Source organism: Apis cerana, linkage group LG15 (assembly GCF_029169275.1).
Source record: "Apis cerana isolate GH-2021 linkage group LG15, AcerK_1.0, whole genome shotgun sequence".
Taxonomy (NCBI): domain Eukaryota; kingdom Metazoa; phylum Arthropoda; class Insecta; order Hymenoptera; family Apidae; genus Apis; species Apis cerana.
This window is the reverse complement of record NC_083866.1, coordinates 7,795,877-7,821,002: the sequence shown is the minus strand read 5'-3', so window position 1 is coordinate 7,821,002 and position 25,126 is coordinate 7,795,877. Positions and strand designations below refer to the sequence as shown.

The 25,126-nt window shown below is 42.6% G+C and overlaps 3 protein-coding genes across 8 annotated transcripts; 2 read left to right on the top strand and 1 right to left on the bottom strand.

Annotated features, from left to right (window-relative positions):
* Positions 1 to 50: 50 nt before the first annotated feature.
* LOC108000580 (platelet glycoprotein V) lies at positions 51 to 3,381 on the top strand. Of its 4 annotated transcripts, none has more exons than XM_028667836.2 (7): positions 51 to 819; positions 895 to 1,075; positions 1,214 to 1,285; positions 1,378 to 1,521; positions 1,713 to 2,100; positions 2,526 to 2,785; positions 2,858 to 3,381. In XM_028667836.2, exons 1-7 carry the CDS (start codon positions 516 to 518, stop codon positions 3,291 to 3,293), a joined length of 1,785 nt encoding a protein of 594 aa, XP_028523637.1. In that variant the 5' UTR covers positions 51 to 515; the 3' UTR covers positions 3,294 to 3,381. The 4 variants fall into 4 exon arrangements, with proteins under 4 accessions (XP_028523637.1, XP_028523644.1, XP_061941973.1 ...); XM_028667843.2 differs by having other exon boundaries at positions 52 to 819; positions 2,861 to 3,381; XM_062085989.1 differs by having other exon boundaries at positions 56 to 819; positions 925 to 1,075; positions 2,861 to 3,381.
* On the top strand, positions 1,718 to 6,383 carry LOC108000594 (glutamate decarboxylase 1). The gene is made up of 8 exons (XM_017061024.3): positions 1,718 to 3,887; positions 3,961 to 4,145; positions 4,224 to 4,518; positions 4,590 to 4,778; positions 4,849 to 4,913; positions 4,989 to 5,178; positions 5,256 to 5,425; positions 5,509 to 6,383. Exons 1-8 carry the CDS (start codon positions 3,753 to 3,755, stop codon positions 5,753 to 5,755), a joined length of 1,476 nt encoding a protein of 491 aa, XP_016916513.2. The 5' UTR covers positions 1,718 to 3,752; the 3' UTR covers positions 5,756 to 6,383.
* LOC108000548 (semaphorin-5A) lies at positions 5,838 to 25,126 on the bottom strand. Of its 3 annotated transcripts, none has more exons than XM_017060939.3 (14): positions 24,985 to 25,126; positions 16,881 to 17,028; positions 13,518 to 13,614; positions 10,538 to 10,745; positions 10,210 to 10,415; positions 10,025 to 10,124; positions 9,749 to 9,948; positions 9,015 to 9,500; positions 8,660 to 8,945; positions 8,220 to 8,586; positions 8,076 to 8,158; positions 7,266 to 8,004; positions 6,953 to 7,155; positions 5,838 to 6,876 (listed from the first exon to the last, which is right to left on the bottom strand). In XM_017060939.3, the coding sequence occupies exons 2-14, from the start codon at positions 17,026 to 17,028 to the stop codon at positions 6,673 to 6,675; spliced, it is 3,327 nt and encodes a 1,108-aa protein (XP_016916428.2). In that variant the 5' UTR covers positions 24,985 to 25,126; the 3' UTR covers positions 5,838 to 6,672. The 3 variants fall into 3 exon arrangements, with proteins under 3 accessions (XP_016916428.2, XP_016916438.2, XP_061941965.1); XM_017060949.3 differs by lacking the exon at positions 24,985 to 25,126 and adding an exon at positions 21,950 to 22,407; XM_062085981.1 differs by lacking the exon at positions 24,985 to 25,126 and adding an exon at positions 18,372 to 21,429.

Sequence of the window (25,126 nt, the reverse complement as noted above, 5' to 3'; positions counted from 1 at the left end):
TCACGATTGATCCTCCTTGATTAGGTAATTTTTTTCTTCGTTTTTATCTAGGTATGAAACAGGATTTTTCTCTTCTCTTCTTAACAATGACCCTGCAAAAAAAAAAAGAATCGTAAATTAATAATAAACGAGAATTTATTATGACAAAATATGCACGATTAAAATTCGTGAAGATAGATAATACGATTCTTTTTTTTTTTTTTTACAAGAGAACGTTGATTCAAGTTTTTTTAAGAGAAGCATCGGTCGTGGGGGCCGAGTAAACAACGATTACGATAAGTGGTGGATGGACGATTACGCGTCAGCGTGGATGCTCGTCCATTGTTTGTCAATCTCGTAGCGTTACGCGAAAAGCTGCAACCGAGTTAACGAGCGCACAGAGCGGAAGATCGAACGAGGCGAAATATAAAGAGAGAAGGGCGAGAAGAACGATCAAACGATCGCGCGAGAGAGACTCCCGTCGATCGACGTGTCCCTCGAGGAAGAAAAGAATTCTCTTCTTTCCACGCGAAAGAATGAGTCGTCTCTCGTGTTCCACCGTTCGTTCGTTCCTCGTATTTACGAGCATCATTTTTATTACGTCTCTCGAAGGCAAACCTCGACCAGAGGCGTCTCGCGATTGCGCGAATCCCGAGCCGAATTTCAAGCAGTCGGTGGAAATGGGTGTAGGGTCGCGGTCAGGGTCGGAGCCGATAGCGAAAGGAGAGAAGAACGTTTCGATTACGGCGAATAGTAACGTTGTCATGGCTACGATTTTCGAGGAGTTCGAGAGTCGTTTATCTCGTCTGGAAAGAAGACTCAGAGCGATCGAGCAACCCGGTAAGCGTGGTCTTTCTTTCTTTTTTTTTTTATCTCCACTCGTCGACCAGTTGTCCTTTCTTTACGTTGAATCAGCGATGGGAATGTCATGCGAATGGTTCACAGTTTGGCAGATGAGCTCCGGCGAGGAAGACTGGGAGATTTGCGCTGAAGGACCATGTAGATGTCAACCGGAAATAAAATTAGTGTCTTGTTGGAGACAGGATCTGTTGGATCTTCCTGCAACGCAGCTAGTTCCTCGGGACGTGTTAAAATTGTAAGCCTTCTATCCCTCTCCTCCTTCCCTATTGTATACGTTTTGTTCTTCCTTCTTGCCACTCGAACGATTCTCGAAAAGGAAACAAAAAAAAAGGAGAAGAATCCGATTAGAATCGAGAGAAATCGTTGCTTTCAGGGATTTGGCTGGTAATCGACTGACGACGCTTCACAGGGATACCTTTTTGGACATGACACGATTGAATCATCTGTGAGTAAAAAAAAATAAAAAAAGGAATCGCAGAGCCGGTTTTATGGTTTCGCAACGTAGCGCTGAAGAGAATTGCTTGATGATCGTTTCAGAGATCTAAGCGACAACTCGATAGAGCATCTTCCGTTAAACTTGTTTTTCTCGTTGCACGCTGTTACGCGCATCAGATTGAGCAAAAATTTACTCGGAGAATTGCATCGATCTCAATTCTTCAACACACGAAATCTTCGTATTCTGTGAGTGATCGTCAAATCGATCTTGTTTTCTTTTGATTAGTATAAAGAACAAACGAGTCGAGAGAGAATCGAAAATTCATTTGATTATATCTATTGTTTTTTTTTCTTTCTTTCTTTTGATTTCTGATATTTTTTTTACTTTTTTTTCTAATATTAAATGTATCTTCTCCTTGGTTCCTGATGCGATGCAGAGATGCGTCTTCCAATAAGTTGCGAAATCTACCAGAGAGCCTCTTCTTGAGCACAACGTTGCTAGTACTGCTCGACCTCTCCTGTAATCGAATATCGAGCTTTTTACCGGGAGTATTCCACGGGTTGACCATGCTGGAAGAGCTATTGCTTGGAAAAAATCGACTGTCGGTTCTACCTGTTGACCTGTTCAAAGACTTGACAAGTCTCAAGTATCTTGGTTTGGAAGAAAATCGACTGAGAGAATTACCCGATGAATTATTTCGGATGCAAACGTCACTTCGCGAGTTGAACTTCAGAAGTAATCAATTGTCGGAAATATCTGCGAGATTATTGGCGCCTCTCGAACAACTAAACTCTCTTGAAATGTCCAATAACAAGATAGCTCGAGTAAATATCGGATACGTGCGAAATGTGTACGAAAAATTCATAGAATACTTTTTGTTTTCTTATATTAGGAACATTGTACTAATTTTATCTTGGATTAATTAGTGTAGAAATTTTATGATCATATTTTAATTATAGTTTACGTGCAATAATAGTATAGTGGGATATATCATATTAGAAACATAACCTGTCGAATTATTGTAGCAGGATCAAAATGACGTATATATCACTCGTGTGCATCGAGCCTAATAATAAAAAATAGTTATTACTTGCAAGGTAAAAATTGCTACAATGTTGCCAATATCGAAAAACAGAAAAAAATTCTACATAATTTTCCGTTCACATTTTCTATTCGTACGTATGTATCGTTCATTGATCTCTTTGCTTTTTTCTTTTCGTTCGTTGATACATATCGCATTACATCATAGATCAATCCAACTGCGTTTCAAGGTTTGGTAGCGTTGAAGGAACTTCAACTGGGACACAATCGTTTAAGAAACTTGACGCCTGGATTGTTTTCAATGTCTGCCAGTTTGGAAAGACTGGTATTGTACGCAAATGGAATAGAGAATTTATTGCGCGGCACGTTCCAAGGCTTATCTAATTTGACATCGCTTTTTCTGCACTCGAATCACTTGAGAATTATGCATCCCGATCTATTCCAAGATACACCGAATCTGCGAAAACTGTGAGTAAGATTGAACAATTGGTAAGTGGAATAATTAATAATCAAGAAAATGGAATAATTAATAATCGTCAGCAGGCAGCTAGAATCGAATTATTTATCGTCGTTGCCGCCTCGGATTTTAGACGCCGTAGAATTAATCGAACAGCTTCGTCTCGCTAGAAACCCATGGCACTGCGATTGTGCTGCCTCCTATCTGGCTACATGGTTGCAAAGAATGTACCTAACGCGGGTAAACGACACAAACTCATCCGAGAATTTGGGGATTTGGGAATTTGGTGCAGGAGCGGTTTGTAGAGGTCCCGGTACTCTCGGTGGCAGACTGTTGCTCCGTTTAACGTTTCACGAACTCTGTGAAGGACAATGGGCTTCGATGAAGGGTTTGGTTCCTCGACTTCCGATAGATCTCATCAGTGGTCGAAACGTCGCTTCCACCGATAATCCTTTTTCGCGAAACGAGTTCGTTTCAACGCCTAACCTCTCTCGTTCCACCATTCCTTCACAAAGATAACGTCTCGATATATTTTTTTCTATGTATTCGCCGTTATCAGAAATTAAACTTTTGTATTCGAGTTTAATATAGGAACAATCTCTTTTCATCTCTTTAGTATTTTTTTTACTTTTGTTATCATATCACTTTGCTCGTTGCTCTTGTGTATTCTATCGTACGATTTTATCGACCGTATCTCGTATTGCATTTCTACAACTCATCGACCCATTTGACCGTATTCGTCTGACTGATTGCGCGACGCGAAAATTTCCGGTCGATATCTCGTCTATCATAAATGCGCGGTCAACATTGGTGTCGCGTGTTGTGTTACTTGCAACGATTCCGATCTTCCGCGTCCAGCAAACAAGTGGCTGATCGAATAAACAACGAATGGAGGAACGAAAATTAAAGCGTGGGGGAATGGCGTTGGCTCGATATCGTTGATCTAACCAAGAGTAAGGATTTAGTTTACGACACGCAATGGACGCTTCGTCATCTACGAAGGCAACGATTGAGCTGTTCAAACAACTGCTCGAAATTCTCGAGGAAGAAAATGCGTTCGATCGTACGGGCAACGAATCACTCGTACGATTTGTTCATCCGCATGAGTTGCAAGTGAGCTACAATTTAATTCCAAACTTGTTACTCGTTCACTTTGAACATTTATTCATTACTTTTCGTTTTGCAGGAACGATTACCAATTAAACTGACCGAGGAACCAGCTGATAAAAATGAAATCGAAAATGCGATCCGACAAACGATCCGATACTCCGTTAAAACGTACAGTCCACATTTTCATAATCAACTCTACGCTGGCGTTGACGAATATGGCCTAGCTGGATCTTGGTTGACGGATATGTTTAATACAAGCCAGTAAGTTTTCTTTAATACCGCTGATTTATAAAAAAAGAGAAGAAACGATACAATACACGATTTAATTCATATCGTTAGATACACGTATGAGGTAGCTCCTGTATTTACTTTAATGGAACGACAAGTGATAGAAAAAACTTTGGAATTGATCGGATATCCGTCCATGCCGGACGGAGATGGAATTCTCTGTCCTGGCGGCAGTATCTCTAACATGTACGGTATGGTGCTAGCTAGATATAAAATGATTCCGGATGTTAAAAAGAAAGGTCTCGCGGGACTTCCACCGCTCGTTTGTTTTACCAGCGAGGCTGGCCATTATTCAATCTCGAAAGGAGCTCATTGGTTAGGTTTAGGAACTGATCATGTTTACAAGGTAAAAAGAGCATTAATTTCTACCAACATTCGTTTTGCATGTTCATCTGTTAATAAAAGTTATTCGTATAGATAAAATGCGACGAATCGGGACGTATGCGACCGGACGAGTTGAAAGCCGCCATAACCGAAGCCAGAAAACAAGGTCACTTACCGTTCTTCGTGAATGCCACCTGCGGCACTACAGTTCTCGGGTCTTTTGATCCGTTGCCGGATATCGCAGCTATTTGTCGTGAAGAAAATTTATGGTTACATGTTGACGTTCGTACAAATTTGATAATATAAAGACAATGAAAGATTTTCAATTATAATTCGATTTTTTTCATTATAGGCATGTCTCGGTGGCACGTTATTGTTTTCGGAAAAGTATCGAAATCGATTAAAAGGAATCGAACTGTACGTAGTAATTCTGTTTTACAGATTCATTATTTAAATCTTCATATATTCTAATGATTAAATTTTTTGATGTAGATCCAACTCCGTGGCTTGGAATCCCCACAAGACACTTGGTGCCCCGTTGCAATGCTCATTGTTTCTGGTCAAGGGTAAAAACATTTTACACGAGACAAATTGCGCGGGAGCGAAGTATCTGTTTCAACAAGACAAACATTATGATGTATCTTGGGACACGGGTGACAAAAGTTTGCAGTGTGGGAGAAAGGTGACAATTTTATGAAACTGATTGATAATTTAAATCAGAGGTTTTTCTCGATAGGACGATAATCCTCTTCGTTGTAGGTCGATGGAGCCAAGTTTTGGCTGATGTGGAAAGCACGTGGGACCAAAGGGCTTCGCGAATCCGTGGAACTTGCTATATCAGCTGTTGAATACTTTATCGATCGAATTCGAAATCGCAGCGGATTTCGCTTGGTACTTCCTCAATACGAAGGTTGTAACGTTTGCTTTTGGTAAGTTATTTTTTCTTGTACATCGATACAGTGTTCTATTGCTTCGTATAACTACAATTGCTCGTTGTTTCGGTTCCTAATAGGTATATACCACCGAGCATGCGAGATCAACCAGAAACTCAAGAATGGTGGGATAAATTATACGAGATTGCACCTAAAATTAAGGAACGTATGATGACAAATGGAACGCTAATGATCGGATATATGCCACTATCCTTTAAAAAACTTGGAAACTTTTTCCGTATGGTGATCAACTGTCAACCACCACCGAGTAAAGCTTCAATGGATTACGTAATCAACAAGATCGAAGAATTGGCCATTGATTTGTAAACATTAATTTGGATTAATATCTACACGTTCTACCGAGTAAATGAGAAAGAAAGATCAGGAGAAAATGAATTTGCCCGGGTAATTTATTATTGCGAGCTCATCTCGTTACTTTTATTATAATCGCGTGATACTATGCCACGGCATGAAGCGTTTACAAAATTCGTCGACTCGAAATAATTCGAATCAAACTCCCGGCTAAATCGAGTCTTAAAAGCTTGGTCATCTTTTACGCCGAATCGCGACGCGCATATGAATATTTTTATCTTTCTACTCTCTTTCATTTTCGATTATCCTTCTTTCCATACATAACTTGACGCATAACCACGACTCAATGTGAGCCAATAATAAAAAATGCGCGAATCACACGCTCTATATTCGCATGAATGCACATACGCACAACTCGTTCACAATCTCTCACTCATATTTTAATCGCACACATTTAAATGCACACAATTGTAAAATGTAATAGGTACAATTCGATACGTTACACGCCCGTTCTTTATCGTTCGTCTTTGTAACGATATTGTAAAATGATGCAAGCGTTCGTCGTAACGATGGCACTGAATCATATGACGCGAAATCGGATGTGTTCGTGTCTGTCACAAAATAAAACTGTATACAGGATAAATATCACTTGATTTATCAAGTAAAGGCGATTTGTTTAAGTGCATGCGCCTTTGTCCCTGGTCCGTTTGGATTTTAGTCTTCGGTTAAGTTGATATTCGAGCACGCGCGATCGCGAGATAGATAATCATTTGTTATTTAAAAATCGCTGTGCTTGCTTTACGCCTTCATGGCGATATTTGTTCGTAGATATTAGTCTCGCGTGTTTTCTTTTTTTTTTTTTCGAAACGCGGAAATCATCAGATGACGAAATAAATTTATACGTTTCTTCGTGCGTGTTGCACTTTGATCGTTCAATAGTATTTGTCTTGATCCGGATCGACTCGAATATGTTGCTGCCCATGACTGTTGCGCTTCAATGTAGCAGACTCGTAATCAAGACTCTTTGGATATAATTTAGGACTTCCAAGAGTATTCACATTTGGATTATTCTTTCCACGAAGAGTTCCGTTACCGTTTGTACTACCAGAAAAACTAGGTTGTCGCTTGGTGTTTACCTGTATCAAGCGGAGATCTCGTTTTATTCCAAAATGCATGTGGTATCGTTGTCACGCGAATAAACGATAACTTTACCTCCTTCATAGGAACCGTAACGTAGGAGTTTTGTTTGCTGATATAATGAGGACTGCCTGGAATTCGTTGCTGTCGCCGTTTCAAATAGAAGAAGCTTAGAATTGCGGTTACGGCCAAGCCAAGTAGGAAACCGGCCACGCAACTGCCCACCACAGCGCCGATCGTTATGCCTGAACGTTCCATCGACCATAAAGCGTTCACCTCTGAAAAATTACGAATAATTGTATCACAAATTCTACATGAAAATTCTACAAAATTCTACGGTGGACAATGAAAATAAGAGGAACTCATTGAATCTCATTCCCGTGCTCACCATTGCCCGAGCAATCTGGTAAACAGTCGCGTGTTTCTCTGCTGGCCCCTTGACACATTCCACCGCCGTGTTGGAGGCATTGTCTCTTTCTGTACTGTTGATGATCATTATCGCAAGGCGTCCAACGCGACCACGTGTCCCAACCGATCAACGATTCGCAACTGGCCATCTCGCAAGTCTCCCTGACCAAACTCGATCCTTCGCAGCTCTCCGGCCCGAGGCATTCTCTCGTTCTCGAGCGTATCCCGACGCCGCACGAAACCGAGCACTCGGACCAGTCGGTCCAGCAGGACCACTGCCCTTCCATCGCAATATCCCCGACTGCGCTCGGTCGGCACGAATGCACGTTGCATTGCCTGGTCTGCACGGACAAACCATCGCACGGCGGCGATTCGCATTGCCTGATCCTGTGCTGAGAACCTCCGCCGCAGAGGCGGTCGCAAGTCTTCCAAGCGGACCATTCGCCCCATCCGGTCTCCATCGCGAGATCAGAGTATGATTTCTGATTCGCGTTTCTCCTCATGCAGGAGCCATCGTTCCTGCAATACCGTTCCTCCTCTTTGGCCAGCTGAACCCTCACGCTGGACGGGTCATCCGTTTGCGCGCGGCAACTGAATCGAAACCGTTTCTCGACGTAACCCATGCTCGAACTCTGAAAGCTGCCGTTGGCCGCCAGCCACGGTGTCCAGCCGGAATATCTTTTCGTCTCGATGCACGAATGAGTGTTGCATTCCTCGGTCTACGGTAAGAAATAAATGAATACGTTGTTCAAGAACTCCCTAATCGTTGTTATATAAAACGCCGTATTACCTGGGTGTCGCATCCGTTGCACTCGACTGTGGTAGACTTTCGTGGCGAAGGATTCTCGCACGTTCTCCTTCGTATTCGTATTCCTGCGGAACACACGACCGATTATTATAAGGCACGTAAGAAAAACCACCGTATCCCGCTTACCACCGTTGCAGGGTCTGGAGCAAGCGTTCCAGCCACCCCAAGAGGACCACTGGCCGAACGATTCGGGCGGCGGTGCCTCGTCTTTCGCCGGACATGGTGGAAGGTCTATGCAGATGTTGTCGTCGTGGTCGTGTCCCACGCAGACCCGGCCACCGAAAGCCGGGGCTGGATTCGTGCACGTGCGTCGTCGCGTTTTCATCGCGAATCCACAGGTCTGCGAGCACGCCGACCAGGCCGACCAAGCTGTCCACTCGCCGTGAACCGTGCAGTTGGTCACTCTAACCCTCGCGCCGGTGCAAGGTGCTCCTCCATGCTGGGGAGGCGGGTTGTTGCAATCCCTCGTCTGGCACTGACAGATGTCCGCGGGCTACCGAGAAATACGAACGTGAGTCGAATCTGTGCGGATTTGCAAATCGATCTTAACCTCACTCTCCACTCACCGCTTCGACATGCTCGGAATGAAGATGCGAATGGGAGTGCGAGTGCGAGTGTTCCGCCGTGCCGTGTTGACACGGAGACCACGAGCTCCAGGCACTCCAACCACCGTCCACGGGATCCGTGAGTACAGGGCACTTGGTCACCTCCTGGTGCCAATGATTGGCGAGGTGATTTTGTTTCGGGGCTGGCGCACATTTCATCAGATGCTCGTTCCAACCGCAATACGGTTCTTGCGCGTTCAGACAGGACTGGCGAGTTCGGTGTCGATGACACTGGGCGGCTGGTATTCTACGGAAATCGAGAGAGAATTAGGTTCTGATTCAGACGATTTGAAAACTCGTTGTGCAGGCAACGTACCTCAACAAACCGAATTCAGTACCGACGTACAAACTTTGGGTATCTTTTAAGAATTGCAAGGTGATCGGCGTGGAAGGTAGCGGACCCCACACCTCGACGATACAGGTCTCTTGCGTTCGAGGTAAAACCGAGATTTTCTTGAGCAAGCCAACGTCGGTGGCGACGTAGAGTACGGTGACGCTGCGATGCAACTTGGTCGGCGTCACGTCGAGAGCGATCAACGTGAATCTCTCGAGCAGAGCGGTGTGCAAAGGTTCGAGAGTGGTGCTTTGAACCGCATCGTCCATCAATTGGTACCTCTGGTTATCTATGATCTGATGGGGGGCGACGTTCGCGAACGAGCCGCACCGTTGTCGATTGTGATGAGAGACCGGCCTCCTCTCCCACGCAGCGCCAGAATTCTCTTGATGTTTGAAGGGTCCGTTGAAGCTTGCGGTGATCGCGGACATGTTGAACGCGCATATAGCCGAGCCGGCAATACCGTTGCTAAAAATAAACGGGAACTTTAGCGATTCTCGAATAGCCTTCTTTCTCTCCTCGCCGTACACGGGAGAGAGGCGAAGAAAAGCAGACGAGAAAAAAAGGATAACGGCACTGATTTAGGAATTTCTGCGACTATACATACCGAATCTCTCATCTTTCTTCTTTCTCCTTCACGAGCGAAGCGTTAGATGGAAATATACGGTGAACGTGAAACGGTACGATACGATGCATAGAATCTTGATATTACTTACATGGGCGTGGTAAACGTCGCATAGACGATTTTTTCCTCGGGATGATAAACCGCGCCTTGAATTTCGTCGTAGTAGAAAGGAAATTCGCCTGGAAGGGAACAATTCAATCGTGCCTTGCTGAACGTGGTCCATACCTCTCTCATCATTATTTGTCCACCGCGATCGTTCTTGCACACTCGAGCTATCCTCGAATAGATTTTCTAAAGAGGGACCGATCTTTTAATATCGAACGTACGCACACAAGAGAGAATATAATAGTGGAACTCGCTTGATCACCTTGCCGCAATTGATGTATTCGACGGCTGATTCGCGAAACAGAAAGTACACGTGGTCCTCGGTTTCGAAACTGCCGACGAACTGAGGATCGTTCAGCCATCTGAAATCAATCATGGAATACATCGACGTGGAAGTCGATTGAAGTACATTGGAAAGAGAATCGTTTTTCAAAGAGCAAGACTCACCTGGAATCGTATTGGTGCGTTCTGAGATTTGGCGAAGCAAGTGTTCTGCAAATGGCTGGATCAGAGCCAGAAAAGTCAGTAGGCGCCCCCGTGAAGAGTCCACCGGTTGGCCCTCTTGCCAATAAAGCGGTGACATTCGCGTGTGGCGAATAAGGACTCATCGCAACACCCGACATCTCGCTCGTCACGCTACTGATGTTTTCGATCTAGAAAATATTAACTCGAAGTGACATCTACTGTCGATAATACCGTTCGAGACTCTCAAATATATTCACACGCTCAAGAATTCCTCCATCTCTCTCTCTCTCTCTCTGATTCGACCGCTTACCTCTCTCCACGTGCACCAAGGGCTGAACGCGTACGTGCCGCAAGTGAACAGACTTTTTCCATTGGTAAGCAACACCTTGACATAATTGCGACAATCTTCCACGCTCTGCCCCTTGTTCTGGCAGGTATTGGTCTTGTTTTCGGGCGCTGGCCACGAGGCGTGTTCGAGGGGTGACAGCGACGTTAGAGTCAACCGGTACAAATTATCTCTGGAATCGGAATCGTTTACTGCTTTCCGTGTTTACACGCGTGGGACGGAGGACATGTGGAAAATGGCGCGCGCCGCCTTTCGAGCTGTCGCGCAATCACGCCGCAGGAAACTAGCATAAACGGCGCCTACGTGGGCGCTGCGCCGCGACGAGAACCGACCTGACCAAAAGTGATCGTTAGTCGAGCGAAGCGGCTCCAGCTCGGTCGTCGAGTATATACGTCGGACGTGTGCCGATATTGCGGCTAAAATTTTGAGAAAGGACGCGAGGCGAAAGTCCAGAGCAGAGCATTAACCCGTTGCAAAAGTAACTAGCCAAGATTTGGAATAAAGTTATTTTGAGTCAGAGATTTTGTAATAAGTTGAGAATAAAGTTATTTGTTATTAAAGTTCAAAGCATGGTATAATCGCGGATCAACTATAATAGCTACGAATAAATGCTATTCATTTTAAATAGTATTACTTAAGTAATTACTTAAAGTAACTTTATTTTTAAATTTTTGGCTAGTTACTTTTTTAACGGGCCAATGAGCAACTTTGAACCTCAGCCAATTTTAGAACTATAGTTATTTGCCATTATTCGATGCTTTGAAGATTTAATGAGATAATTTATCGAAGTAACTTACTCTTAACTTTAAAAAATTTTGCATATTTCTAATATCAGAGACGTGTGCACATCGCTTGGAATTCGACACATTTAACAAATAGAGTGATATTATTTCATTATTCTTAAAGATGAAAATTCTTCGTATAATCTTTAAATAACATCCAAGTTTCGTACGTTTAAGGAAACTCTAATCTTATTGCTTTCATTAAAAACTACGTTCGAGTTTTAATCGTTTCGTAAAATTTTCACGTGTTATAGAAACGAATCTCTACACGTATGATTTTAAGTGGCATACACTGTATGTACGAGCAATCCTATTGAGACAGATTGTTTCCTGTTCGTTAAACGAATAGGATGGATCATTTGCCAACCTCGTTCTCGTCCGACGTAACTTCTGGGCACGACTCGCGTTTGTTCAACGTCTAATGGAGTTCGATGGCCGCGCGCACACACAGAATGAAATTGCGACTCGACTCGAAATGGTTCTTCGATTTTTAACCGATCAAATGTGACCGTTCAAGGATTTAGACTCGATAGAATACAGCACCCCTATTCCCTTCCATTGTCTTTCTGCGATTCGATATATTTTCCGATGAAATTTAATTACAAAAATTGTGAAAGAAATATTCGAATCGATCGGGCAATTCGAAATACGAACCTGTTAACTTACACAACGGAAGTGCAATAGGATCGCGACGGTGTCGTGTCGCTCGTGCGCATCTACCCCAGTGATCTCCAATCTATGAACTCGTTATTCACTTTTTAATTCATTCTACATATTCATGTCTGTCCTACTTTTTTCTCCAAGCTTTCTTCCTTTCTTGAATCACGTACGTGTAAAAAAGATACGCGATTGCAGCTAATTTGAATATCGCGAAACTTGAAAAAAAAAGAAAAAAGCAACACGAGTTTGTACGAGTTGTACCAATACCGCGGAATTCGAATCTTGCACAACGGAATTATCATAGAATCTCAAGGTATCTCACGTGCATCAGTGGTTTTCAACCGATGGTTTTTAATTTTTTATTTACAACTGTCGCCTAACTACTGTCTGTTGCGATCCTGTTACTTTTCTAAATTTTCTTCAGAATACGATTGCGAGTTAATTTGAAAATAGAAAAAGAAAGAAGAAGAAGAAGTTAAGAGAAAATTTACATCGAAAGTATGCCGCGGATAAAGAGCAAAGTTGGATCCTAGGAAAGAAAACGACCAAGGAGTTTGTTGTTACGCAACGAGGCAAGGAAAGCGCGTCTCGCTCCCATATATACCTGTCGCTGTGCGATACGCTCTCGATAAGGTAGTATTCGGTGACGTCACGGTTGTCGAGCACGCGAATCAAACTGGAAGAATGCAAATCGTGGCGCCGTGTCGCGTGCACGCGGCTAGACCCTTTCCCTTCCTCCCCTCCGGCTCTCCAATCCCGATATATCATTTTCCACGTTTCCCTTTTTCCATTTTCCTCTTTTTTTCTTTCTCGATCGACGAAAAGAATTTCCCGCATACGTGGGAAAGCTTCTCTTCGATCCACGTTTCTCGATACAACGGGAGTGCTTCTCGTTTTCTCGCGAAAAACGAGGTTGGAATCTCTTTTTTTCTCCCCCCCTCCCTCCCTTCCCCTCACTATCGAAGAAACGAGGCAGCGTACGCGGCGTTCCTCCTAGTTGGCCGGGCGTACGTGGGTCGTGGTTAATAACCAACGTGTTCTATTAATAGAAGGTAACACGAGGGCGTACGCTCCTTTCCACCGCGCGCTCTTTTAATCGCGAAAAATCGATCGAACGCACGACCGAGCGTTCCTCCACGATTTCGAGCAGCCGGTCGAGCGGACGGAATGCAACCCGCTATTCCCGTCATCCGTCTCGTTACACGCTACTACTTTTGTCGCTCGGGAGTGTAAACAACGGGTGCATTCCATGGATCGAAAAATCGATCGAACTTATTTAACGGAACGGGTCGAGAGAAACGTGCTATTCTCGTCGCGCTGTTGTTACGTTAATTTAAAAGGCTATAAATATACACGCTCCAAGATAACTAATTCTCGATAGATCGAAGATGAAGAAAAATTTGACTGTCTTCGTCTCGAGGATTTGTCAAATTTTGTTAAGTAAAAAGTAAAAAAAAGGGAAATAACTGGTTTTAATTTTGGTATTGGTGTTTTATACGTACCGAGCGCCGACCACGACCTGTTGTCTAGCCACGTCGAACAGCAGTTGGGAATACGACGTGACTCCCTCTTGTTGGAACAGGCTGGTGTTCGCCAAATCTGAAACAACCGAGGAAGAGAGAGGGGGGGTGAATTTAGAGATACAACCTCGATATCGAGATTCGTTAAGAATTTCGAGGAATTTCATTCGAGGCTGTTCTTGCCCTTTCCCGCTTCTTCTTGTTGTGTGTCGCGATTTCCACGTTCCGAGAAGAGGAGGATGTAAAGAGGAGCCGTTTTTCGCTTCCGGACAAACTAGTTTTGCAAGCTGACCGCTTCGAGGAGCTGAGTCGCTTCTTCTTTCTAGGATTATTCTACTTTTTCTCGCGTTCTTGGTGACGCGGACGTAGATCGTAGATCATCGATCTTGGAGAAAAATGTGGCAGCCGTGAAAAGTCGTGGTCGTTCGTTCCCTCAACTCGCCCCGCGTTCCTCGATCCGATTCGCGGAACTCGGGAGCAAGGATCATCGATTATACATCTGCAAAGTTGGATAAACTTTTACTTTTTCTTGGATTAATTAAGGGGATCGATTTAAAAATGGAATCTGGAATAATTCGAAGAAATCAAGCTACGTGCCATCCCTGAAAAAACTTAACGTCGATCATTTTTTTTCGATCTGATGCACTTAAATATCCAATAATAATTGACTCGATCCTTCCATCCTTTGAAAGATCCAAGCAAAGATCAATCATCATTTTTCGATTTTCAATATTTTTTAAAGGATCCAAACAAAAATCGATCGTGTTCCATCATTTTTTAACTTTCTTCTTAATATTTTTTGAAAGATACAAGAAATCATCGATGCGAAAAAATTCAACGATCTTTTTTTTTTTTTACAAAAATTTGGCTCGATCTTTCACTTTCTTCCCATTTCTCGAAAGAGCGTCATTTTTCAACTTTTTTCTAAGCATTTTTTGAAATATCCAAGACGATCTGACGGTAAGAAAAATTTGGCTCGAATCGTTGCTCCACTTTCTTCGCACGTTTTAGACGAGGAAAGACCGAAGCAAGGATCGCGCGCCGAAAAATAATGGAGAGTCGCGAAAATTCTACTTTCATCGTGTCAGCATCGGGCAAAAAGAGGCGCGTACGCGCGCGCGAGTTTCACCCGTTTTACGCTCTCTCTTTCCTGTTCCCCGTACTTGTGCTAATCCTCGTCTTCGTCTTATTGTTTTTCAGCCGGTTTGCCGACGCAGCGAAACGATTCCGCAAAGGTAGCCCTCCGCGCCTCCGGTTCGTCGTACCTCTCGCGTTTCCACGTATCCAGCCACGCGTTTGCCTGTGTCGCGCGTGCCTGCCACTCACACAACCGCGTCGCGCTCGTACGTGTAACTGCGTACGTGCGCTTATAAGTAGATACGTGTGGGACGAACGGGCCCCAGTTAGCATAACCTGATCTCGAAGGCCTCTCTCGGGTATCCTCCCTTCACTCTCTTGCCTTTTCTTTTTCCTTCCCTTTTCCTCTCTCTCCTTTTCCTGCGTCGATCCTGCAGCACCTCTTTCTTCCCTTTCTCTTTTCGTTTTCTTTCTCTTTCTCTCCTCCCGTTTATCCGTATACACGCATGCGCGTGTGTATTTCCCTAAGGGAGAGATGGAGACGAGCAAAAAACGGATGGACAATAATGGCAAAGCGAAACGTTACGACGTAGGAGGACGTTCAGAGGACGCCACGGATGCGTAATTTCGCGACCTCGTGCGGAGAAAGGAAAAACTAAGATCCGTATTCTAATTAAGGTTAAGGATAATCTTCGCGTCGTAAGATCCAACTGGTTTTACATCTCTCGTAGTGGATTGTTCAGGTTAAGGTAAGCTCGATTACGTTGGTTAATCTTAAACTTATATAGATTTACGAAGTGACGATGAGGGAGCAGGAATATAAGTATAAAAGAAGGCGTAACGTAGAGGGAAGAAGGAAGGTTAAGTGGTTGAAAATCAGGAGCAGGATCGGAAGCAGGAGGTAGCGAGAATACGCGCGCGTGGCGACGCGTGCCACGCTCCACGCCTACGCGACAAGCGTGGCCGAGTCTCGAAACGGAGACTCCATAGACTCGAGTCGCGAGTGATTCGAGGCGAAACTTTCGACGACTCTCTCCCAGCTGGCCGTGTTTCTACCGCGCTTACGATGATCCCATTTTTCTTTTCCTCTTCCTTCGTACATATCCATCCTTCTCTCGCCAGAGACAGAGACGGAGTTAACAACGATCGAGGATTTTCTTGTCTCGGTTCCTTCCTTTTCGATCGATCCTTTTCGAACGAATTTTTTTTGCTTTCCTTCTTTCGATTTCCATTCGATTTCGAGATTTTAAATTTCTTTGTTTTTCTGTTTCCGCTTTTCAACATTTTTCATTTTTTTTCCTCTCATCGATACGAGATAAAAGTAAGTTGACAAATTGGATGGAGAGAGAAGGAAAATCGAACGAATTTTTCTTTTTCTCACCGACGCAAGTTGAAGGTAAATAAATCGTGGGCAGAGACATTTTTTCTTTCGCTCTTTCTCTATTACGTAGCTATCTTTTTCTCCTTGTTAATGTAAGATAAATGGATATGTCGATCGCGGGCAAAGACAGACCATCGAATTTTTGTTTCGCTCGTTCACTAAACGCGAGACAAAGACGAATCAATCAACCGTGGATAGAGACACATTTCTTTTCCTTCTTCTGTCACTGGCGCGAGACAAAGATAAATAAATCGATCACGGGCAGAGACGTTTTAAACGATCGAATTTTTCTTCCGCTCCTTCTCCGTTATACGTCCATCGATGTAAAGATGCCAACGCAGGGCATCTGAAGTTATATCTATATTTCACACGATCAAAATTTTTCTTTCACTCTTTCCGTCCTCGTCGATACGAGATAAAGCTAGACAGATAAATCGATCACGTGCAGACTATCGATATTTTTCTCTTTTCCCATTACACGTAGATTTCAACGTAAGACAAATATAGACTTAATAAAAATATAGGTCGAGTTTTTCTTTCTCTTTCTCCTCATTCTCCTATAAGACAAAAATGAACGAATAATGCATCGCAAGGCGTATCGATCGAAACCGCCACGCGACCGACGCGCCTCGACGCCCACGCATTAATCGATCGCGAATAATCACGATCTTCTCCTCCTCTTCCATCCTCCTCCGCCCAGAGAAAGACCCACAAGTTTCTCCGCGGAAAAGATAAGAGAGTAACCGCGCTGCTTAGAAATAGAAGCTCGTACGTACGTGCGGAAAGGCACGATCGCTCACGAATCTTTCTTATCGATATATATATATCTTCTTGTCAACGCAATCACAATTTTCTTTTTTCTTTCTTTCTTTTTTTTTTTTTTTTACCTTCGTAGGCTATGCGTCGAAAGTCGTCGGTGGAGCGTACGCTCGCGATCACCGTGCACAGAATCGCGAGCCGCGCCGACCACCGTTCCATCCCACCGATGATCGAGCTCCGTCCTCGTTTCCCCTCCTCTCTCGGCGCTTCTCTCATCTGGGAACAGAGAAAGAGAAAAAAAAAAGTAGAAATGATGGACGAGCGGGAAAGCTGCGTGTCCCTAAGGTGGACGAGAGAGGTTGCCTGTCGCGGTTCGAGATGCGGTCAGGGAGGAAAGACTCGGTTTAAACCGCGACTCGGGAGGGTCGACGACCTCGTCCGCGTCCCCGTACCGGCTACCTCTTCGAGTTTATCGTCGTTCGACCGCCGACAGATCCCTGTCCTTTTGATCGAGATATATATATATATATGTTTATCGGTTGACGAAATATCGATAGATCGAAAACAAATCGATTTGCCGGATGTATGTTTTCATAGGTGGAAAGTGGTCACGAAAATTCGAAAGCTTTGAAATATGGCAATTATTTCGCCATATTTTGCGACGAGGAATTTAAATAAGTATAGAAAGAAACGATGGCTATTTTGGGAGTTTGAAACGTTGTTTCTCGGCGATATTTAATGGGAGATAAATGAGTCGAGGTTGTGGAAACGACGAGTGGATAGTTGTAGGGAAATCTTTTTTTGGTTAAAGCGATTGATCGCTCGGAAGTATTTCGATTTTAAAGGAGAAAGAATATCCATTTAGAATAGATTTAGAAAATTGTCCACGCTTTCGATATGTATCTACTATGAAATGGACCGGAGTTTTATTTCGCTTAGGTTTGTTTCCAGCTTTAAAGCGATTTTAAAAGGAAAAGAATCCATTTAGAATAGATTTAGAAAATATCGACTACGATTTTACCACGAAGCTATATTTCCAGCTTAGATTTGTTTTAAAAGAATCCATTTAGAATAGATTTAGACAATATCGACACACTCGATTTATATCTACTTTTTACCACGAAGCGTTGCACTTGTATTCCAATTTCAGATAATGCATCCACTGATAGAAGCTAAATTAAACCCGTCCCTCGTACATTTAATATTCCATTCCACGGTCCTCGGGCAATTGTCTGTGGGCAAGTACAGGCAAGTACTGTGCTCTCTCCACCCGTAAAAAGGTCCATCCCTCGCTTGTCCCAACGACCCGATGTGTCTCTCCTTTTGCGCGCTCTTTGTCTTCGAACGTCCGTGTCACGGTGACAGCTCGCTTTCTCGTCTATGAATAGATAGCCGGATAAAGGAGGACGCGTCGTCGTCCACGGACCCACGTGGTCGCGATTCGCGCACGCCTCTGCCCCGTAAATACGACGATTTCGAGATCGAAACGAAGGGACGACGAATAGAAAAGAGAGAAAACGGAGAAGAATTTTTTAAAAATTCGAGGGAAAAAAGAAACCCAGAATCAGAATTCAAATGTATTTCCGGCGAATCCCCTATAGCTTCCTCCTATCCCTCACCGACGATAATAAAATATCTCGGCCGACGTTGCGGTGGTCTCCACTAGGGTAAACTTTTTAACGTCAAGGTGGTCCCGAAACTCTCCAAAAAGGACACGTAAAGCTTTTCCACGAATGTATAAATACCGCGGATGGACAATTTTAGATATATATATATCTGTCTCTCTCTCTCTCTCAACGTTATTCCGCATCTAACTTCACTAGCTATCGATCGTCCGGTAGACTGAGCTCGGGCGATCGATATATACATATATATATATATATATATATATATCGTAAGGTGTACAACGGTGACATCCGTCGCGAATAAGGCCAACGAAGAAGCGCATGTACCTAACTTACCGTATTCGTTCGAACACGCGTATCTACACACGGTACTTGGAACGGTATCGAATCATTTCAAACGTCTCTCGTTTGAGACGCGTAAATACGTGTGTATATATACATATATATATATATACGCGATATCGAAACGACATACCTCTCGAGTTCCATTTCTTTTTCTTTTTTTTTTCTCCTTGTTTGCTCGCACGGCAGAGATAACCCGTGATAGATAAATATAAACGTAGGTGGTACGTTTTAATCGTCGCGTAAAGGAGATATATATATATATGTATGTATACACGGATGGAGATATACGACGTGGAGGCTTAGCTGTCGAGCGGAGAAGGACGGAGCGTCTTCTCCTCCGTTTATCGAGGAATCTTCCGCGAAAGGAAGGAGAATATTTATATATCGGACGGATTTTTCTCTAAAATCGTTACGTCGCTTTCTTATCCGGGGAGCGGATAGCGATTAAAAGTTTCGTGCCACGCGAGGCGTTCTCGTATACACGCGTGGCTTTCATACACGTTATTCGTACACGCGTGTCGCCGGGGATACTCGCGGTCGGGTACCGTTATTCGGTGCAACCGGACCTTTTGTATCACGCGCCGAGAAACGTCGCTTTCCTCCTCGATTAGCTTAAGAGATAACCGCGTGGAATAATCGATAAACGTGTATTTACGATATTAGAAATCGGCTCTCGATTCAAAAGTCTTCTTTCCAAAGAAAGCTAAAAGATGAAAATTGTTAGGAGATTATTGCTGTCTTTTCTTGCTGAAAACGGCTCGTCGTATCAACTCCATCAAATTCCGCGAATTCGTTAATTAATTCCAAACTATTGGGTATTAACAAGAAGAAGAAACGAAAGGTGAGATTTTTAACATTCCTTTAACGTCCCTTTCCTTTCTTCATTTCTCGTTAATAACGAGAATCATTAAAATTTTAACACCTTCGTGCTCGCACACGTCTTTCGCGAAGAGAACAAGGATTCTCTCTCTCTCTCTCTCTCTAAAAAGGAAAGAATCCTTGCGCTCTCTCGACGCACTCGAGCTTTTCTGAGAGAGAGAGAGAGAGGAGAAGGGAGATGGTTCGATAGAGTGTGGCGCGCTCCCCTCCCCTCCTTTTCTGCTCGTTTTCTAATAGCAGTTGGATAGAAGTTGCGCTGCGGTGGCTGTTGCGCGCGCTCGGAGAGAGAAGCGACGTGGACGCGATTTATCTCGAACCGGTAGGAGAGTAGGCTGCCAGTCGGAGGAGCGAAACGTACGCAGCGTGCATTTGGACGCGCGCGACCGGCCGCCGTCGAGAAATTTTATGGGAGCGGGTCGCCAAACATGGTAACATGGCCGCGACTCACCTCGAGGGAGGCTGTCGATTCGCTCCAACGAGATCGGACGATCTAGAGTTGCGAGGATATCGATATCGTTCTCCGAGAAAAAGTCGAGATAATATTGTTATGATATTGTTAAAGTCGTGTCGGGTTGAGGATGATCGATTCGTTTTAAATCTCTAGAAATCGGTATCTTTATGGATGATTTATAGAGTTGTGACTTGTTATCGTGTTAAGGGTTATTGGCAATATCGATGTCGTTATGTAATATTGTTATAATTCGTTGAGAAGTCGAATCGTGATTTGTGATAATATCGTTAAGAAGAAGACAAATTCGATTCGCTCTAAATATCTCGAAATCGGCGACGATCGTTATCTAGAATTGTGACAATATTGTGATGATATCGTTATGATTCGTTGAGATATATGGTGACGATCGATTCGCCGATTCTTTCGAGATCGTGAGAATATCGATAAATATCGATTTATAATTCGTTATAGATATCGAAGAGGACAGTCGATTCGTTCTAAATCTCGACGTGGATCGAACGATGATATCGATTAAAATTCGATGAAAATAAATGGAACGACGGTTAACGATTTTATTAAATATTCGATATAACGAGTAATATTCGAGTAATATTGTGGTGATATCGTTATGATTCGTTGAGATATATCGATGGTGACGATCGATTCGCCGATTCTTTCGAGATCGTGAGATAAATCGATTATCGATAAATATCGATTTATAATTCGTTATAGATATCGAAGAGGACAGTCGATTCGTTCCAAATCTCTCGAGATCGACGTGGATATCGAACGATGATATCGATTAAAATTCGATAAAAATAAGTGGAACGACGGTTAACGATTTTATTAAATATTCGATATAACGTTCAAAATCTCGATTAACAGTAGTAACACGGGATAAAAATAGACAATGTAATTCTTCAAAAAAGTCTATTTCTATTTTTATTTCGAGATAAACATCCTATCCTATTTTTATTTACGATAAAAGAATAAGAAAAACAATATAAAGTTTAATCAGTTTTACTCGCGAATACTATTTTAACGATATCGTCGATATCTAAAAAATTGTTGTAACGTATCGATAGTCACATTTTTCTATCGCGATCGAAAATTGTTCATTCAATCCTAGATCGTTAAACGTTCGTTTAATAGTTTTTATCGAAATCTCAAACGAAGAGATTTTCGTTATATAACTGAACATTGTAGTTGCACCGAAATGTTATAATTTTAAGTATCAAGCAAACTTGAAATTTATATTTACCCAGAAACGCAGAATGACAAAATGACATACTATTTCAATTTCAATTTCGAGATTTGTTAATCGATATTTGGAAAAATTAATTTTTCCTTTTTTAAATTTTGATACTTTGTTTGTAATAATTATAGAAGATAATATATATATATATTTTTCAAATCGTTACTTACGGAATGACGTTAGATTTAGCGATCTAGGATCGTAATTTTTTATTCGACGAGCGACGATGAAGAGGTCTCGATTAAATTTCGATATCGATACAATATACAATAATAAATAGATTGCACATGTTTTGATACGCGATACGGATGATACGATGGTTTCAATTTTAAATCATTTAGATATCAACGTGGCGATAACCAGACTGCGGATGTTTATGTAAAATAAAATTTTTCTGATATACAAAATCTATTCTTCGAGTATGATATCTAACGTATAAATTTCGATCCATGGATTAACAAAATTAAATAAAAACTTTCGATCAAAATTCTAAATCAAAAAAAAAGAAAAAAAACAAACCAAGATTATACTCCATAAAACTATCCCATCGAATACACCCATCATATCTCAGATCAGTTTTCGTAACGCAAATTTCCCTCGTGTCGAAAACACGTCAAAAAATTACATTGTTCAAATACTCACTGCATCCAGCCAGGAGCACAAGTTTCGCTGGGAGGAAAATGGATCGGCGAAGGATCGAGTGAAAACAGGTGGCTCGAGAGAAAGAGAGAGAGAGAGAGAGAGAAAGAATCGGACTTCTGCTGTTCGTCACCGATAACACGGGGGCACACTATCGCCTCGACCTTTTTACGGTCTTCTGGTTTCCACCATGAACCGAGCAACGACCGAGAGGATCGTTCCTTCCTTTGTGCGGAGCTTTCACACCGAACCGAAAAGATATAAAAGCGGACGATGCAACTTGAACTGTCTACAACAGGTTGTTGGATCGATAAAACGGCGGCGCACTGTCTGGCCGCGCAATCGGTTCTTTTTCGATTACGCGAATACGTGTATATATATATATATATATTTTTTATAAATTGCCAAGTTCAGGATAAACAGATTGTCGACACACCCATGATTTGTGCGGTCTACGTGAGATTTGTCGTGTGACGAATCGAATTGTCGAGTTGACGAGTTATCGGAGGGGAAATCTACGATGAGAGGCCGAACGGACCGATAAGGGTGAATTTTTTGAAAGGTCGCGGTTATCGCGATAGATAGCCGCCGTGTAGAAGAATCCGTTTACCCAAGGAAAGAGAAATTTTTCTTCTCTTTCTTCATGGAAGGAAGAGGGCTCGCGCAGCGAGTAAATCTCGACAAAGAGGGCATTCAAGCAACCACTCCTCTTCGACCATCGTCCGCCTCTCTTTTGCTGCTGCTCTTGCGTCTGCTCTTTCTCTCTTCGTCGCACGTGTAATGAAAAGGCGAATGGAAAAAGATCGGGTTTTCCATCTCTATTTTTTTTCTTCGATATTCAAATTGAACAGAAATTAAAAGATACAGCTCTGTGGAGGAGCTCTATGGATATCGAAATTTAATTTTTATTATTTAATTTAAACCTAAGAGACATCTTGCAATTGTTTCAGAAGTTAAGAACCAGTGATCGGATAATTTTCTTTGGAATCTCGATGTCACGTCGTTTCGAGTGTAAGTTATGGAAGGTGCGTTGTTCGATGGTCAAAGCTAGTCGACTTACATAGACTTGCACAGTGAGGGCTGCCTTGCCGCGGGCGAGAAAGTGCGATTTCGCGCGTACGAGGAACGCAGAGACCTCCGTTACCAAGTTTGCATACGTGCTAAACGACGAAATAGGACAGCGAATAGGAATTAAATGGAAATACGTAAGTTCTCGCTTGCGAAAATATAACGTGTGCTCGAGCGAACGATGGACCGAAAGATCGGCAGAGAACGAAGGAGAGCGGTAGTAGGCCAGATCTCCTTATACGGATCGTTGTTTCGGACCACGAGAAGAGGAGAGGGTGTTCCAATCCGTTTGACCATCCACAGCGAGCGAGAAGATTCTTGCCCGCATCTCCTTTCCACCGATATGTATCTTCGAACCAAACTTTATCCTTTCTCGATGCTTAAGAAATAATTCCCATCCCTTTCGATGAGGTAGATAATATCGAGAACTGAAATTTGTCTAATGCAACCATTTTTTTAATCCTTTTCTCAGTCGCAATCCTCTTTCGATCCTCCACTGTTACGTAAGATAAGGAATATTAAAAAGATTCATACCGATTTATTGCCGTGGTGCATTGCGATATAATTACGTTAAAATAAATCAGTATTGATAAAAGTGACTTTGAAAGTACTTGAAAGACATTTGGCGATCTTGTACGTCGCGATTCGCAGGTTGAGAACTACTGCAAACTATTATCGATACAATAATAGTAACATATATGGATATATAATATATATATATTATATATATATTAATTTATGAATCACTTGTAGGCGTATAATTTCCGCTATAAACCAATTACACGATTAAACGACGTTTACTTCGAAGAGGATGTTTCCACAGCATGAATTTTATCTACTGTTACCATTAACTCGCATAAATACTAGATATAGTGCCAGGTCCTTCCTGATTGTATTTCTGCCATCGTACGCCGTCTTGGACGAACGCGCGGCGTCGGAAATGGCTGTTTCAGAATTATTCCGTCAAATTATCGAGAGAGAGAGGTGGTCGTTGGTAGGCGAGCCAGGACAAAACATCGTTCGAAACGAGGACCACGAAGCGCCGTACGTGACCAAGAGAAACGAAACGACACGACTCGCGTGCGTTTCATGGGGAATGCGTGACGAGAGATGCAACGAATCGTTCAAGTTTCTCGTAAACTACTTCTCTGTTTCTACGCCTTCGAAAAAGAAATCAATCGACTCGAGAAGCTGCCTTCAACGCGATCACGATTGATTACTTGAAATCTATTAAACCAAAGTGCAGGCCAATACTCGATTCTTCTTGTTTTTCTTTTTTCCTCGGAACAAACGAGATGGAAACTTTACTCTTGCTGATTTTTATATCTTCCACTTGTGCGAATGATCGAGACAAAAGTTTGATAAAATAATATGTGCGTATAACGCATATTGAATGTCCTGCTAATATCGAGAAGAATCGAACAAAAGTGTGCCTCTTTTATCCTTTTTTTTTTTTTTTGTTTCACGATCGCTCTCGTAATGGAAAATAAAAAAAAACACACGGTTTGATAAATAATTCATACCGTGGATGCTCCCTTGAGCGCACGACACATACGAATTTCTTTGGACTTTTAGCCCCGCCATTATTTTCCCTTTTTCTTCCCTCTTTCCGTTTCTTTTTTTAGATTCGATTATTTTTCAAACAGCGTTTGATTCTCTTTGAATCCGAATTTCGTTCACGTGATCTAAGCTGTTTTCAGCCCTTAATCCCAGTCCGTTTAAAAATAATACACGATGTAAATATAAAGAGAATCCGAGTACCAATAGCCCGCGCCTACAACCGTAGCTTCCAAAGTGTTATATCATATACAATGGCAAGATGATCGACGATAAAAGCAATATCGAAGAGACGAATCGAATAAATAAGCCGCTAACGATTAATGTGCTACAAATGATATTAGCGTCGCTTGTAAAGTGAATGTTATAAAAGATGTATATATATATATGTATGTACGTGAATAAGTACTTACGGATTTTAAGGGAAGATCAATTGATCACGTATCCATGAATTTTTTAAACATTTCTTTCCTTTCTTTCCTTCGCATCATATACTGTCCCGTGGCTCACTTTTACGAGCTCCAGATTATCGAGAAAAAAGTTTGATCTCGTAAC